At 41.8% G+C, this 17,406-nt stretch overlaps 1 protein-coding gene across 3 annotated transcripts in view; it reads left to right on the top strand.

Annotated features, from left to right (window-relative positions):
- TRIO (trio Rho guanine nucleotide exchange factor) overlaps nt 1-11,035 on the top strand; it is a 255,684-nt gene extending 244,649 nt beyond the window's left edge. For all 3 annotated transcript variants that reach the window (XM_055704044.1, XM_055704043.1, XM_027812968.2), the window contains 6 exons: nt 533-695; nt 2,862-2,983; nt 5,416-5,494; nt 6,110-6,310; nt 6,751-6,889; nt 8,560-11,035. In XM_055704044.1, the coding sequence (XP_055560019.1) occupies nt 533-695; nt 2,862-2,983; nt 5,416-5,494; nt 6,110-6,310; nt 6,751-6,889; nt 8,560-9,102 (1,247 nt within the window). In that variant the 3' untranslated portion in view covers nt 9,103-11,035. The remainder of the gene's footprint in view (nt 1-532; nt 696-2,861; nt 2,984-5,415; nt 5,495-6,109; nt 6,311-6,750; nt 6,890-8,559) is intronic.
- Nucleotides 11,036-17,406: the final 6,371 nt, after the last annotated feature.

The raw sequence follows: 17,406 nt of genomic DNA, 5'->3' as shown, positions 1-17,406 counted from the left end.
GCACCCTAGGGAACATGCAGGGCCTCTCCAGTGCAGAGGCTGATCAGGACAAAGATAGTGGTTCTCTGGGGTCAGAGGCAAACTTAATACACAACCAAACTTTTTGAGTTTCAGCTGCGTGAAAGTGAAACCACTACAGTGCCTCAGTGGATGACTGAGGTGTTTTGTGTTCCCTTTTATAAACTTAGCTGGATATAAAGATAGCCTAGTTGAGCATGTCAAATACTTCTTACTGCAGCGTTTCCTCAGCTTCCCGTAAAGACGGCGTTCAGTTCCCCATGGTAGGTTTCAGGGTTATCCATAGCGTAGCAGTAGTGTTGTGTCCAGGCTCATGTGGAGAAAAACTCACTAGTTCTGCAGAGCCCCAGCAAGTGGCATGACCATGGATGTGCTCCAAGGGTAGAGGGATAGAGACATCTTGGAAATTTAAAGTACTCTACTACTTTGCCTGATAAAAAAAGAGAATGCAAGGAATAGAAAAGCAAATTTATTGATTTCAATTGACCTAATGCCATTAACTTCCTTTTTCCAGTTCCCCCAGAGTTTATAATACCATTGAGTGAGGTAACATGTGAGACAGGAGAGACCATCGTGCTTAGGTGTAAAGTCTGTGGTCGCCCCAAGGCTTCGGTTACTTGGAAAGGTCCTGATCATAACACACTGAGCAATGACGGTCATCACAGCATTTCGTACAGGTACGGTGATTTGTGTAGTGTTCAACAGGAACTGCTGAAACTGTTACATTCTATTTGCACCTTTGGTGCAAGATAGCTTTTGGCTTTGAGGCATAAAAATAGGGTTGCCCTTTGACAGAAATACTTCACGGCTGAGATTTTTCTGGAAATGTTGTGTAACTTCTCCGTATTGCTGGGGTACTCCAGTGTTATATTCAGGTTTTTTTTACAAACAAGAAAATTCAGCTCGTATTTCTGATTAACTGTTGCAGAAGCCATTGTGGTTCTGTCACACTGACCGAGTGATTGAACCAGAACAGTATGTTGTGGCTTGCCAATGTTGTGACATGCCATCCTGCCAATCCCTTGTTTCCACTAGCAGCATACCATCGTTTTTTAGGAAAATTACTGCTTTCAGGTGACGCTACAGCATTTCGCAAAGAAAAGCCTCTGGTTCCTACTGACATGGCAATGTCACTGTCTTCACTGTTGAAGCACAGCAATTAACGTTTTTGTCTGATTTTAGCTTTGCTGTGATAGAACTTAACAGGCTACCTGGTAACTCAAAACACCTGATTAATAAGAACAACTGCTGTATTTTGGAATGTGAAACTGCATGGTGGAAAAGAGGGTATTCTTCTGAAAGAGCATTCTTTTATATACAGAAAATGTTGCTTAATGAGTAACTTCAGTGTGTCACCTTTATGAATTATGCTCTCAATTCAGAATGATGAGATTTTTTGTGAAGACTTTCTCATTACTAGGTAGAAGAGTGTGTCGTCATCTTAGAGGTTGTACGGTATAGCCCAACTTACCTGCAAACTTGATTGATGGCAGGTTATACTGTTCCTTTTTACTTCCTGCTGCTGCTACTTTTTCCTTTTCAATGGGTATATTTTATTTTTTTTTTATGGGGAGACAGAGGCATTGTAGCAGTTTTGCTAGTGCATCCAGCACTCTTGTGAGATGAGTAAGAGGTAGATTCACTAGGCTGAATTCACTGTGAGTCATTACTGTTACGGAATTATAGTCAGTAAGTCATGTTTCTTAATGTCATAAGACATTTTCTTTTTTTTTTTTCTTTTTTTTTTTTTTTAGAAATAATAGTCATGAAATGTTCTTTAAGATGGGGTGGGGGGTCATCTTCCAATATTCCTGATTTTTTTTTTTTTTTTTTCTTCCCTTGAAATTGTGTGGTGAAGACTATGGCAAATAGTTATTGGTTCATTCAGTCAAATGGCTTGCATTTACTGGCATGAATCCAAAGGAAAACAGTAAGAATGATAGAAAATCTTGAAAATATGCCTTATTGTGAAAGAATAACACAATGTTAAGGTTGTTTTAAGCCTAGAGGTGAAAAGTGTAGGGAGGACTTGCCAAGTATTCACATTTGTAAGAGACTTTTACAAAGAAAATTATCTGCTGTTCGTGTCCATGACAGATGGTTAAAAAAAGACTAGAAGTGAATTGAACGGAAGAAGATTTAAGGAGAGATTTAAAGACAAACCGTTAAACAAAAGGGGTGGCTGAGCAGTGAAAAAGATTAAGGAAGAGTCTGCAGAATCTTTCTCCTGTGGCCGTACCTAACTTATTGCTGTCTCTGCCCTGAAACAGAGAGAAAACTTAAGTCCTTTCCGGTTTCCTCCCATCCTTGTTCTTCCAGATTCTGAGGTCTCCAAAGCTGTGGTGTGAGGTGCACCTTTTTGTAGCAGGGGGATCCCTCTCTTACAAGGAATGAATGCTCTAAAGTACAAATGTTAGATCAGCTTCTGTACGCTGGGAGTCAAGGAGGAAAACTAACCTTGCAGAAAGAGCAATGATGGATGGCTGTCTCGATATGATGACTTATAATTTGAAGGAAGTAGAGAAAGCACGAAGAAACAGGGGAAGCCTTTGATATTATTTTTTTTTTTAACACAATGGAGCCTGGGACATGCTGAGGCAGAGTGTCAGTGAGGATTTTTTTCTAATAATCTAGGGCATTCCAAGATACTTGATGGACACAGAATGCTCAAATTCTGGTAGACGCTTCTGAAATGGCAGGGACAGGGTTAGTAATGTTTGTCCAGAGAGAGACAGGGGCTGTAGAATAAGAAATATTAACAGTGTCAATCTAACTGTCTGATTTCCATAGCTTAAGGTCTGTAAAATGAATACCAAGTTAACGGATGCCATTGTGTTTCCCAGTGACTTAGGAGAGGCTTCACTGAAAATCATTGGCGTCACTGCAGAAGACGATGGTATTTATACATGTATAGCTGCAAACGATATGGGTTTGGTTTCATCTTCTGCCAGTCTACGAGTTTTAGGTAGGCCTGTCTCTTTGCTGTTTTGTTTTTTTTTTAATTATTACATCCAAAGTGTCTGGTACCTGTAGTACAGGAAGAAGAAAACCCTGGCTTTTGGGCATCCCTCTGTTAAAGGGGTATTACAACAAACCTTTTCACCTGTGATATATTACTTGTTTCAGCAAGATTAGATGCACTTCTAGAATGTAACTAATTAGAGGTTCATACAGACAAGATGCCTACACGGTACTGTCAGTGTGTGTTTACCTTGTCTGTCAACACTTGTTCAAAAGTACTATGATAAAATCATATTTTATCATCGTACTTACTCTAGTTTCAGGGAACGTTACTATACTAACAGAAAGAAACGCTAAGGAAAGAGTAGCATTGTTCTGTATTTTCATAGCTCCTTTGCTTGAAACGTAAAGCCACAGTGTTTAGGAGAACATACAACTTTTTCTTGTCCTTGCATCATGGATCTACATTTAAATTACATTATTTCAGTACCTGAAGTGAGGCAACCTGAATGTTTGTGAGAGGACAAAAAGGAAACCTGCAGAGATTAAAAATGTCTGTGTTTTGGAGGCAGACAGCAAAGGAAAAAAAAATGTTACTTGATGTGTTTGGTGGCATAGTAATAAGTTTCAGTGTATGTTTGTACATTCAGTTATTCTTAAGTGTTCAGGATCCTCCATTTCAGGGAAAACACAGGGAAACAGCAGGATAGCAGGCTTTCTCAGATGCAGTTTATAACAATTGATGCTATCGGGGTCCTTTAATCTATTGAGAGGCCCATATAGTTATCCATTGGTGAGAATTAATTAATAGATTTTAGGTGGAGTGCCTGTGTCTCAAATTGATTCTTATATAAAAGAAAACAAGATATGAAGTGTGGCAATTCTGCCTTTGTACGTCTGTCCCAGCTGATATGGGGACTTGTACAGTTGTCCCGAACCTCTCCAAAATACATTATTTCTTCCTTTTTATTCCAAAAACTTTGCCATTTTCCTGGAATCTTGAAACCAGACTGTGAAAGGTGTGTCCCTTGTAAAACCTCATCTGAAATTTTTGGGGGTTTATTATCAGTGCTGCCACTTTGAGCTCTGCCTGTTGGCAACCGTAGTACGTGCCTTTTGGCCAACATACTGAGGCAGTAATTATTCCTGACACGTCCTGCTCACTGAACTAGACACTCAGTAGTTAAGCCCTAGGATTGGGCTTATATATAAAGAGGCAGAAAATAAAATGTTGTCAGGAACCATTGGTGTAAAGAACAAGTAGAGCTTTTTTTTCAAGTAGCTGTTACGTTGTCTGATCAGTTCCCCCACCCCCCCAGTGGCAGATGTATTGTTGATAATGGGACATAATGTAAGATACCTATTCTTTTTGCTGTTTCCTTCAACTTGGCAAGCTTACTCATTCATGTACAGAGGGTTTCCATCACAATTGAACTATAGAATTTGTTCTGCTGCATTGGCCAGGCTGCTTCGGTGTGTAATCCAGTTTGTCTTGCTGCCACCGTGTGTTATATGGGGATTAACAGGACGGGGTGATTCCACTGATAGTATCTCAGCCAAGGAAGCTTTCTAGCCAGGGGATTAAAAAGCTCTTGATGGACCAGAATCAGTGTGAAACTGTGCGCTTTAAGGAACCAGTGTTAACAAGTCTCCTTCCTACAGCAGTACAGAAGCCCCAAACTGTAATTTGACCAGAATCAGAGCCACAGAGTTCCTGTAGACTGAACTACTGTCTTTCAGCCGCAGTCCTTGGTCTTACTGACCTTGTCCAAAAGCAAGTGTTACACTTTTCACTCAAAACTAAACCAGAATTTGGTATGTCTTGGTTACTCTGCAACTGGACTCCAAAAGACAGGCACTTGAATTTTGCTAGCCCTTCTACTAAGCTCTACCAATACTTTTACAAAGAAGTTCTGGCCCCAGTTTTTCTGGGACCATCCTACCCTTCATTTCCCCAGTCTGTAAGAGCAAGGTGAAAACTCGAAGGCTGTAGCACAAAATAAGGTTTCAGCATCAAACTACTATGAGTCCTTTTCAGTCCTTCAGACTTGATGGACTTGACATTTTGTTGTAATCAATTCTTGTGCATTATCTTGTACAACGAGCAAAGAATACTCTTTGCCTCCTATTGCTGTAGTAGTCTTTGTAAACCGTCAATGAAGTAGTTGATTACAGAAGTAATTTTCTTTCCGAGCTGCAAGAGAATGGAAAATATGAGGCCATGTGTTGCTTTTCAATATGGACAAACTCAGCTTCCAAAGAAAGATGATTGGGGCCTGTCTAACTGAAGCAAATTGTATTCCCAAGCTAAATATGAAGTCCAAATATGTTGCCTTCTGCAAACATCTGAAACAATACATTGGTTGTAATGACAACAATTTAGTTGTGCAGAGGATCTGAGTATATTAAATTTTGGCTACACTGTCTTTTTTGTAGGTCCTGGAAGTGATGGGATCATGGTGATCTGGAAAGACAACTTTGATTCCCTCTACAGTGAAGTGGCTGAGCTTGGCAGGTGTGTTCTGTATTCTGATCTCCAAAGCTGTCTTATTTCAAAATATTAATTTCTGTCTCAAAAAATGAAATTCACTTTGAAAAATACTTACGTGGACCTAAAAGGCTAGAATGAAATTGGATTAAACAGAACTGAGGAAGCAAAAAAATTACCAGCACTAGATGGCACTGCATAAACAGAATGTATTTAGGCTGAAGTGGCGTCATAGGTTAAGGGCTTGTATTTTTTTATTAAGCATGCCTTAGTGACTGATGCTGCTTCTGTAGTGAAGCTCTCCTAAACCTTTTTATTAGGGTATGAAAATTACAGACAGAAAAAGTATGAAATTGGGCAAGATGACTAACATATGGTGGTCCAGCTTAATGACGACCTTTGAAAGCGGGATACCGCTCCAAGCTGAGTTCTCCACAAATGCAGATTTCTGTTAGGAGATGATAATTTATACAGAATAGAAGATGCATGCACTGAAAATTCTCGTTTACGTCCAGAAACTGCTCCGCAAGGGTGGCTTATTAAAGATTTAAAATTGGATCTCTCCCATGATACCTTTCAAGGTAAAAGTCAGTCCTTAGTGTATCTCTCCGTTAATTCTTTCCTTTCAATATTGTATTCCAGGGGCAGATTTTCTGTCGTTAAGAAGTGTGACCAGAAGGGAACCAAGCGAGCAGTAGCCACTAAGTTTGTGAATAAGAAGTTGATGAAGCGAGACCAGGTTACCCATGAACTTGGAGTCATGCAGAATCTCCAGCATCCCCAGCTCATTGGCCTTCTCGATACCTTTGAGACCTCCACCAACTACATACTAGTGTTAGAAATGTGTGTAGACTCTACCATTACCTGTAAAGTGCTCTCTCTGCAGCTGGCTTTCTGGGGCATTTATAGTGGTTTATGAATAAGGAACTTTAAGATTTCATGGAACTTTTAAAACACCTAAGTAAAATAATGCAGTTATCTAGTGCTGTTACTAAAATGTTGAAGGTAATAATCAGAAGGAAACAACTTAGGATATTAAACCGATATATGGGTGATTGTCTTAGTCTGAAGGTTCAGGAATTGTTTTATATCAAATGGTTTCACAAGTGAATCAGGAATTGTGATCAGGTAGCTTGATAGCGAGTCTCCTCTTTCGTACCCTGTTCCTCTGTCTTCTAGGTGCTGAAGGCTACAGTTATTCCTGTAGTTTATGGCCTGTTAGGGTTTTCTTTCAGTTCAGAGATGTGAATTAATCCAAAATATAACCTTTGTAATTCCAATAGGGCTGACCAGGGTCGCCTTCTAGACTATGTCGTGCGATGGGGAAACCTCACGGAAGGGAAGATCAGACTCTACCTGGGAGAGATTCTGGAAGCTGTGCAGTATCTTCACAACTGCAGAATAGCACATTTGGACCTAAAGGTGAGCAGCGAATGGGATTCCTGGCGGTGTGAGCCATTCCAGGCATAAACACCTCCATCTTCTAGGAAACTTGCAGCTGGGAACACAGAACTGTGAAGTGCTTTGAGACTGTATGAAGGGTATGGTTGGGGCTCCATCCTCAAATGCTTTAGATCAGGAGTCCTCAAACTACAGCCCGCGGGCCAGATACGGGCCCCCAAGGGTCCTCAGTCCGCTCCCCGGTATTTACAGAACCCCCCCGTGTCCCCCCCTGCCGGGGGCTGGGGGGGGAACCAAGCGGCCGCAGATGACTGCCTGCCACTGCATCCGCGCGCCGGCCCCCTGGTTAAAACGTTTGAGGACCCCTGGTTTAGATCACTCATAGCCAGCAAAGCAGAAACTTTGAATTCCCTGTGCTTTTTCCATAAAGCTTGCTGGCCCTGTGTGGTCCTTTGTGCTGGAAATAATTGCTGACAGGAAGAGTTTTGTTTGATTTTCGTTGATTTATTTAATTTCTGAGAAACTTGCAGCAGAAATCCACTTCTTAAGAAGCGTAGTTTCTTGTGAAAGACACTGCTTTTCCTCTCTTCCTGCCAATCTCTTTCTCATCTTTGCATTTTGAAGGCTGTAATAACTATGTGAATGGTACTTCTTTGAGCCTCTGCTTTACCCTTTGAATTTTACTTGAGCCACAAGAATTTGATGTGTTCTTGTAGGAAAAACTATATAAGAAGGTCTTAATCTGAATATTAAGAACTTATTCTTTACACCTTTTTTTCCACCTGTACATGAATAATAAGGAATTTTAGCATTGACAAGTCATCTTTGTAGGCAAAGTCTCTTTAGGCAGAAGGGGTTAGTGGTGAGAGAAAGCAAAAAGAGCCTGCATCTTCCCTCCACATACTCGTGTTTTCCAAGCAGAACCAGTCTGGTCTGCATATTGTGGAGACCCAAAATTTAAGTTTTTCTACTGCTATGTGGAGTTTTATCAGTACTTTTTCCAGTCTCGGGGTACATACAGGTGAGCTAATGAAAAACTAGTTGTACATAAGTCACTCTTATTTCTGGAGCTACTGCTGCTGTAGCTGTGATCTTAGCAAAATAAAACCATAAATGTAATTCCACTTTCAGCTCAACAATAGCGGGGCAATTCTCTTGAAGCCACGTGCATACAACAGGATCTTCTGCTACCATAGTCTCATAACAGTGCACAGCTGCCATACGTTAAAGGTTCACCAAGTAAAGCTGAATTCTGTTGAAAGCATCGTGAAAATTCTGACAGGGTCTTCCAGTCTGTCATAAAGCAAATACAGCAGTCGCTTTATTCACACTCTGTTTGTAGTTGTTCTTTCAGTGTAAGTTCCCAAACACAGAGCTGCAGTTGTGAGCCTCTGCGGTATTATCTGACAGAACTGTAGTTCCTACGCAAATTACAGCGCTGGCAGCTAAAATACAGTCATTGCATACTGCAGTTGGCAAAAAACTGCCTGCCAGTTGGTCTGGGGGAAACCTTGGTAGAACTGCCTAGGACCTTTGCAGAGCCAGCCTTCAGCAGTAACCCCTGTGGCTTGCAGCTGGTTATGTTCCTGAGCTGGCAGGCACTGGCTGGGAAATGCTAATGTTGGAGCATTAAGTGTATGTTAGACTGACTTGACAAAAGAAATTTTAACTTTTGCTTTTATGTTTTCTAGCCTGAAAATATTTTGGTGGACCAGAGTTCCACTAAGCCAACAATAAAACTGGCTGACTTTGGAGACGCAGTCCAGCTCAATACCACATATTATATCCATCAGTTACTTGGAAACCCAGAGTTTGCAGCTCCTGAAATTATACTCGGAAATCCTGTTTCCCTCACTTCAGATGTTTGGAGCATTGGAGTGCTCACTTATGTCCTTCTTAGTGGCGTCTCTCCTTTCCTGGATGAAAGTGTAGAGGAAACTTGCCTGAATATTTGCCGCTTAGACTTTAGTTTCCCAGATGACTACTTCAAAGGAGTTAGCCAGAAGGCCAAAGATTTTGTATGCTTCCTACTTCAGGACGACCCAGCTAAGCGTCCCTCGGCTGCACTGGCCCTCCAGGAGCAATGGCTGCAGCTGGGGAATAGCAAAAGTGCTGACAGCATTGACATATCCAGACTGACTTCATTCATTGAGCGGCGAAAACACCAGAATGATGTTCGACCCATCCGTAGCATTAAAAACTTCTTACAGAGCAGGCTCTTGCCAAGAGTTTGACCTTGCTTGAAGTTCTCTCTCATTCTCTTTCACCTGCCAATCAATCAGACTGGAGATAGACTCCTCCTGCCAATCGATCAGACTGGAGATAAACTCCTGGCGATCAGCTGTTGACTTGAATTTTGAGGAAAGTGAACCCCGAGCCAACCAGCTGCTAGCGAATGTTCGTGTGCAAACGCATTCCAGGGGGACCCGCGCAGGGTGGCGCGGGGGACTGGCGATGCAGACTTCACTGGGGTGGAGGATGATAGCACTGTACTCTGCAAAAAAGCAGTCACGAGCGATACAGTAACAGTATTTTATTCAGGTTTCTGCAAAAAAAAAAAAAAAAAAAATAGTTTTTTTAATAAACCAAGAGTTGAATTTTGCAAGTGAACTTAACTACCGTTTTCAAGATTTATTCAAGGAAGAAATGCCTATGTTCAAAGCACTGGTGTTAAACAAAAACGAAATTATGCCTGGAGAAGACTCACCAAAATGGCTGCCCGTTGGTACGGTCTCCATTTATAACATCCGATTTTCACTTGGTCCTAGAGCTTTCCAGTTGCCTCGCCTGTATGTATCTCACGTAGCAGTGCACTGAGATCAGACTCTGCTTTTAAGTGCATCCAACCTCAAAGTTTTTGCATACAAATAGAATGAATTGTTTTGCTCTGATAAAATGTAGGCCTTACTTGTATATAGACTGTTACCTGCCTTCGGTCTGTAATTTTTTTTCCCCCCTCCCCTTATCCTTCCCCTCCCCCCCTCCTTCCTAAATGGTGGTATGCCACTGTGCGGGTCTTCAGTTTGGGTCAGTACTCACTGGCCCCTTAGAAAAGGACTTCGGGTTGGTGCCCAGCTTGCTGGCCCGATTGTCAAGCAGTATACAGCAGGATGAAATACTGTAAATGCACTCATTTGGGATTTTGTTTTCTTTCATATCATGTGCAATGTTGTGGCTTTAACATTTTATGCAACTATTTATGAGGACCTCTGTTGTAACTGTAATAAATATATAGAAAAAGCACATACTTAGTATGGCGAGCTTTATGGTTTTGTTTGTGTGTTTGGGGTTTCTGGGGGGGCAGGGGTGGGTGTGTTGTGCCACACTGTCATTATTAGTTTAAGATGAAGGTTAGCATAGAATCTAGTCGACTAGTCAGTTTTAAGGATTGTTTGAGAGAGAGAGAGAGAGAGAGATTCGTATCCCAGATCTCAAACTGGTTAACAAGTAGGGTGACACTTTAAAAAATGTATTATTATATTCAAAATGCCAAAGTCTGACTTTCCCAAAATCAGTCTCAACGCTTACTTACTTTTTAGAATTTTCAAATCTGTGTTTACTTCTTTCTGTGAAACGAACAAATGAATTTTGTGCTCTTTGGTGAAGAATACATTCAGAAAGTAGTGGTCAGAGGACGAGAATCTGACACGTAATGTAATTGTCTTAGTAACTGTTTTTAAGGTTGAAGTAATATTAACGTGAGCTATTTAAAGAGACAGAGATGGGTTTCTGTGCATCAGTGAGTTCATAAGGGTGTGTTGTCATCTATGTTTGTGTGAAATGCCATGTTTAAAAGAAACCAAGCTGACATCCCACGGTAGTTAGATATATGGGTCTTAAGCCATAACCTAGCTTGGGTTAGTTTAGAGCTTTGCGGCTTCCACTGTATTCTATTTATTCCTTTTTTGGGTTTTGGCTTTTTTGTAAAGTTGTACAGAAACTTTTTAAAAGAAAACAACTGACTTTGGAACTGGATGTGTATTCGTACCAACCTCATATCATTATGTTTGTGTATTATTTTCCTTTATTGTTTTAGTTAAATTTTTGCTTTATTTTGCATGTATATTTTTTTGTACAGTGACGTTACATGTTTACACAGTATGACGTGATGTAAATATTTTATTTTGCCATCAGTTATTTTGAAAAAAATTAAACATATTTGACATATTTGTCTGATCTCTTGCTTTAAGGAGTTTGGAAGTTTAGGTTTGGTTATATTTTGATTCGGCTCTGTATTTAAAAAGAAAAAAAGCACGTTATTTTATTGCCATAAAACTAATTTTAAATTGCAATGATGTATCTTTCTTTCATGCCTTACAAAATAATATTTGCCTTTGCTCTGTGTTGAGTGCTTTGTAGTGTCATGATTGCTTTTATATAAAACATGCATAACTCTCTAACTGTGGAAATTCATTATAGTCTTTATTAGCTAGCAGTTTTTGACCAGCAGAGTCTTCTACCAGATGTTCCCAGTTAAAGACCAAAGGATCATATTTCAGTTTAATATTAAACTGGGCAACAGATTTCCCACATCCTTTAGGCATTCCAGATTCATTATGAAGAAAAGTTACTTCCAACTGTAAAGGCTTGGGGTTTGCAGCGAAACTCTGTTTGCATCATGTAAGAAATGAAGGAGAAAAGTTTTTTATTGTGCACCTTTATCTCTCCCATTTCTGTTATCATTAATCCATTTGCAATTCAAAATGAAGTGAAAGGTCAGGGAACGATACGGAGCGTTTATGCTTGTCACTGCATTGTATATGTGATTTTTTTCCCACTTTCTTCTCTGCTGTTACCTGTCAGGTGATGAAACAGTCCCTTTGTTCCTCACAATGTGCTACTGAGACAGACAATTGAGAGGGGCAGAGACTATTCAGGAAGGATGTACTGCCAAGGATAAGCCTTTGGAAGCTTTTGCCATGACAGGGAAATAGATGGCAACATGCTCCATGGAACAGTTTGTGTCCTTGAATTGGCTAAAATACTTGGTTTTGACTGAAGATACACTAAACTGGGGAGAAGCTACCCAAATGCTATACAGAGAAATGATGCATTTGTAGACGTTTTAAGTAGCAGAGGGATGTTCCACTCGTATCTAAATGAGAGTGCACTCTTTCTGGCCCTCTCTGTGAGCCCTGTCTCTTGGGAAACTTAACATCTTGACAGAGTGAGGTTTTGCACCAAAAGCTGCTGTTCCATGCAAGAGCTTCCAGCTGAAGAAAGCCTGAATGATGGGCTCCTCAGCTTTGATGTCTCTTCACATGCTTTGAAGAAGTTATGTGTAAGGTCCTTTTGATCCGCTAAATTGCGTAGTCAGGGAATTTAATGCCACTTGGACTCAACCTGGGCACAGTTCTTGTTGGCTGTCCTGCACACAACAAACCAGCGCCGCAGGCTGATGGAGAGTGAAAACTAACAGCACGGATCAGAGCAGCTGGTGTGAGGTCTCTGATCCAGGAATGTTGTAGAGCGTAGGGAATGGCAGTCAAGCAGGGTTTGGGAGCGCAGGAGATTGTACATTTCATGACACAGCTTAACTTGAAAACCATTGTGCCAACTGCTAAGCAGAAAGCCTGGCTAGATATTCCCATGGTCAGGGAAGCAACCTACATGGTCTTCCTCATGGGAAGACCTGACACATACCTGCCTGTGCTCCTGAGGAGTGGGCTGGGAGAGTCTGGTGTTCTCTTGTGTGAAGGTCCGTTATCTATGTCATCCTCATTCTCAGATGGGACTATTAATGTGCTGATGAATAGAAGAAAAAAATAATTGTGGTTTTTTTTTCCTTCAAACCCAAAAGCGTGTTCAGGCCAGGGCACAACAGAGATCCTCCAGACTGACACAGCAAAAGCATCTGGCTTCCTGAAGATTTCAGGACCTGTGCAGACCTGATCAGTAGTAGAAGATGCCTGAAAATATAATGGGATGGTCTTTCCATGTAACGTACTGATCGTACAGTCCACCCTACACGGGCTTCCTCAGCAGTGGGGCGTCATGGAGGACTCCATCAAACAGAGGGGCTAGCGAGTGAGAAACGAACGTTACCAAAGGGAAAACCGATGTCTGACTTGAGGCTAAGCCCCATGGATCCCAAAATCTCAAGAGAAATGATGACAGGAATATACTTAACCAGTGCCTGTGGGTAGTGAGATCTATGAGTAGCCGGTATTTGGTGAAGTATTTGGACAGCCGGTCTTTGCGGTGAACAACAGTGTTATTTGTGTGCTAGAGGTTAGTGTGCAGGGAGCGCTGCCACGTCTGCTCCGCTCCACAAGATGAGCTAGGCTTAATTTATATAGCCTTCCCACGCGTGTATAGACTCAGTGTGGGTGTGTTACTAGTTCTGCTGCTGTAGGGATTCAGCTGCACGTGGAGGTGGGTAGAACCAGGTAAGATCAAGTTTCTGTATTTGTTTAAACCAGCTTCAGGTATTGTAGTGTTTTTGTCAACACCACTGGAAAAACTTCCGAATTTATTTCTGAAATTAAATCTTGATGGGGCTTATATTGGAGATTAACAGGTAGGTTTTGCATCTGTAGAGGTTGTACTTCCAGTACTTCTTGCACATTCCCGTCTGGCCAAACAATCAAGGCAAAAGGCTTTTTCTGTGTGCACTGAGATGCGAGAGCATATGATCTCTCATCACTGCAAAGGAGCTAGTGCTTGCTCTTCACTCTCCTTCCTGGCAAGCAAAGGTTCATACTCAGCACCTCAGGCTTCATGTGCCTAGCGGTCACCTCAGCATTTCCCAAATAAATGCACTCAGTGGCCCTCTGTGCCATGCCGGAATGCTGAGCATCAGTACCAGCATGAGATCTGTTCTGCTGGCCTGCCACAGGGACTAAGAGCCTGATGTGCAGGAACAGGAGAATATGCTGCTCTCATGATGTCTTTGTCCTCAGATCAGGAACACTTACCATCTCCCCGAAATCACTTCCCTTAGCCTTATCCAAAAAGTTTCATGGGAATGGGAGCGGAGGGGCAGTTGGAGTTACTGAGGAGAGCACTCTGATCTCCTCCCTTTTCCCTAGCAGTGTCAGGAGAGCCAGCACCAAGCCTGCTAATAATAAACTCCCATCGGCAAATCTGTGCCTTCCAGTAACAGAAGCCATTACGAACCCTGGTATTAGAGAAGAGCACCGAGCGTCCTGTTTTCCCTACTAGTTGTAGGTTAAAATGATGAAATGTGCTAGAGATGCATCTGAGGTTTAGTACATGAACTCTTCGAGCTATCTTCAGGAAAGAAGGTACTCATGATGTCTTCATTGTCTAATTGTTGAGAGCAGTAATCTGAAAGCTGCTTTTTTTAGTGAGTTTTCTGCTTAACATGTGTGTGGGGATGTTCAGCCTGGAGAAAAGGAGGCTCAGGGGAGACCTTACTGCTCTCTACAACTATCTGAAAGGAGGTTGTAGCAGGATGGGTGTTGCTGTCCTCTCCCAAGTAACAAGTAACAGGATGAGAAGAAAATGCCTCAGATTGTGCCAGGGGAGGTTTAGATTGGATATTAGGAAAAATTTCTTCACTGAAAGGGTGGTCAGGCACTGGAACAGGCTGCCCGGGGAGGTGGTGGAATCACCATCCCTGGAGGTGTTTTTAAAAAACACATAGATGTGGTGCTCAGGGACATGGTTTAGTGATGGACCTGGCAGTCCTGGCTTAACGGTTGGACTTGATCTCAAAGGTCTATGATTCTGCTCTTGACTGCTGGAGAGACTCTTCATCCTTGTTTGAGGAAGTGAGGTATTTGAAACTGTATTGGTTGCAGCAGATGTAGCTTCAGATTCCATCATGGTGCCTGTGGTAATGTACTGGTTCTTACTGCTTGAAATTTCTGGGTTTCTGAAGGAAAACACACTCCACCCAAAGAGGATGAATATATTGAGCTACGAAAAGGATGAAACCTTAACAGCAAAGCAACACTTTAATCTTTACAAACTCAATTTCCAGCCTCCCAAAGATATTCTGTCCGTTACTGCCCCAGCGTATTCTCCTCTGTCATACTAAATGGCCTTCCTGATGAACCGATCTCATGGAAGAGAAGTCTACTGAGGATTACTTAATTATTGTTTTACAATGGCACGAAGTCATAACTTTGTGTAGCAACAGGCTGTGCAGTTGAACTCTATACTGTGTGAAGAACCCACTGACATCTTCCTCTGAGGTCTCTGAAGCTTTGTGTAAAAGGCAATGAGCAGTTCCTCTCCCCAACTTTTGTCCCTTACCTTTGCTTTTACAGTCTTCTACCTCACTTTTATTTTGGTCACCTGTTTACCAGGCTAAAGAATACTAGCCTGTTATTCTTCATGGGGAAACTATTTACCATCTTAATTGCCTTCCTCTGAACCTTCCCCAAGTTCTTCCAAGCTGTGTATTTTCTGTGATGGGAGGAGGCAAAGCTCACACAATATTCATGATATAGGTGCATCATGAGTTACACAGCTCTAAAACAGCACTTTGTTCTCTGTTCCTTTTCTAAAAATTCCAAGAGTTCACCTTGCTTTGACTTCTTTTGAGCTGATAATTCTTAGAATATTAAATCTTGAGTTCGTGTTTCCAAGTTGAGCGTCAGTGGTCGATTTAGAGCCCATGATCATACATGGAAAACCTGGATCCCCCTTTCAGCACAGCCCCCATGAACATTCATTTTCTCTCATTTAATTTTTTTCAGCTGCTCTATTTTCCAGACAAACCTGAAGTCTGAACCATTACGATTGCCTTAGGGAGAGATTGTTCTGCTGAAACCACGCATGGAGATCTCTTATATTAAACAAATAGAAGCTGACTACTGCTAGCCTTCATTTCACTACTCAGATAGTCAGCATAGCTCCCCTGACTTTTTCAAGAACTGCTTTTGCGGTTTTCTTGCCAGCTCCTGGAACCATCAAACTCTTTCCTCTCACCCTGAGGAAGGAAATTGTAACCTGCCTTGGACTTGATTAGGCTGAAACTCTTCACTTCCAACTTAAATTTCAGGCACTGATTTTAGTGACCACCCTCACTTCAACAAAAGGATTTACTTGTGTCAAGCAGGAGGCTCGTTCCCACACCAAAATCACACGTCAGGAGTATCTCCAACGATTACTTGCAGAAATTTCATATCAAGCTTCCTGAAGACTCACCTGGCAGTAGTCACCACCAGGAATTCACTTGCACATCCTGAACTCGGCCTCTACAAGGGTTGGCTATCCCAAGCGTTACTCTCAAATACTGAGGAAGAGCTGAAAGTTTGCCCTGTTGTACTGTTGGGAATCTGCCTAATCCCTTCTGGTCAAATAGCAATGAACATCACTTATCTTGCCTGTTTTTAGACAGCTTGCCTGTGTGTTGCTGAAGACCATGTGATCGCTTGAGGTGAATGGTTCTTCAAGCTCTCAGACTTTCCCTTCAGTGATGCCAAGATCCACAGAGTGTTTGCAGAATGATGTCATTTAATTTGCCATCTCTCAAGACTGATGGTGAGAGTGTGCTTCCTTCTTTGGTGATGGAGCACTCTCCTGGGACTTGGAGGGTTCTGGACTCTTTGCTTGCCAGGAAAACTCAAAGCTGAGGATCTGAGCTTGTTACAGGAGTTAACGCCTCCATCAGTTCAGCTTTTGTTGCTGTTGTTGGAAGCTTTACATGCTAGTGGACAGTCCTGACTGGTTCACACTGACGGAAAAAGAATGTCATGATACATCATGAAGTATTAAGGGGAGGCTTTTAGGATGGGGTGTCCTGAGAATCAACTTGATTGCCACCAAAACATGCCTGAACATGAAAATTATTCACTGCTTTTGGAGTTTGATGGAAGCCTAAACTCATTTCTTTCAAGGCTCTTTCACAAAGACAGGGGGTAAATCTGGTGGTGATTGCTGCTTTTGTTGTGGTTAAGGGTTGTAGGTGATAACTGGGGATCTTGCCTCACTTTTCAGACCTGCTTGCAAAGAATGGAAAGCTTGCTGGTTTACTCCATCCTACAGGTTGGGTGTTAAATGGTTCTCAAGTCTAAAGTGAGTCTAGTCTTTGCCTTTTTGGATTAAGTACTAATTTTTTTGCTGATTTTTTTGCTTCATGTTTAGCTATTTGTTTCCTTTTCGAGGCCTCCACCTGCTTATACTCTGTTACTTTTTCTCTATTTGATGAAGTGCAGATACAGTATAAATATGTGATGCACGATTAAGTATAAGATTGCAATAGGGGTCAGCACCTCCACTGGGGGAGTAATCTCCTTGCTGTAAGAGGCTCTCTGTCTTCTCTCATCCCACTCTCTAGGGAATTTCTGGGTATGAAAATACTGGCTGAATTCCTATTACACTGGTGGTCATGGTATGGATGAGGCAATCATCTGAGCTTGTAACAGCTTCACCTTTTGACAAACTTCCCCCCCCCCCCCCCCCCCCCCGGGGTATTTGAGAGATTAATAACTGTTTCCTCTAATGTTGTTTTCTTCCAGGTAATTTAATGGGTTTTTTAAAAGAGTTTATGCCGGGCCAATAGCCATGTGTTTCTGCCAGAAGTCAAGAAATCAATGTCATTGTTTTCTTTTCCACCTAGCACA

The sequence above is a fragment of the Falco cherrug genome, chromosome 3 (genome assembly GCF_023634085.1).
Source record: "Falco cherrug isolate bFalChe1 chromosome 3, bFalChe1.pri, whole genome shotgun sequence".
NCBI lineage: Eukaryota > Metazoa > Chordata > Aves > Falconiformes > Falconidae > Falco > Falco cherrug.
This window is presented reverse-complemented; position numbering and strand designations above follow the sequence as displayed.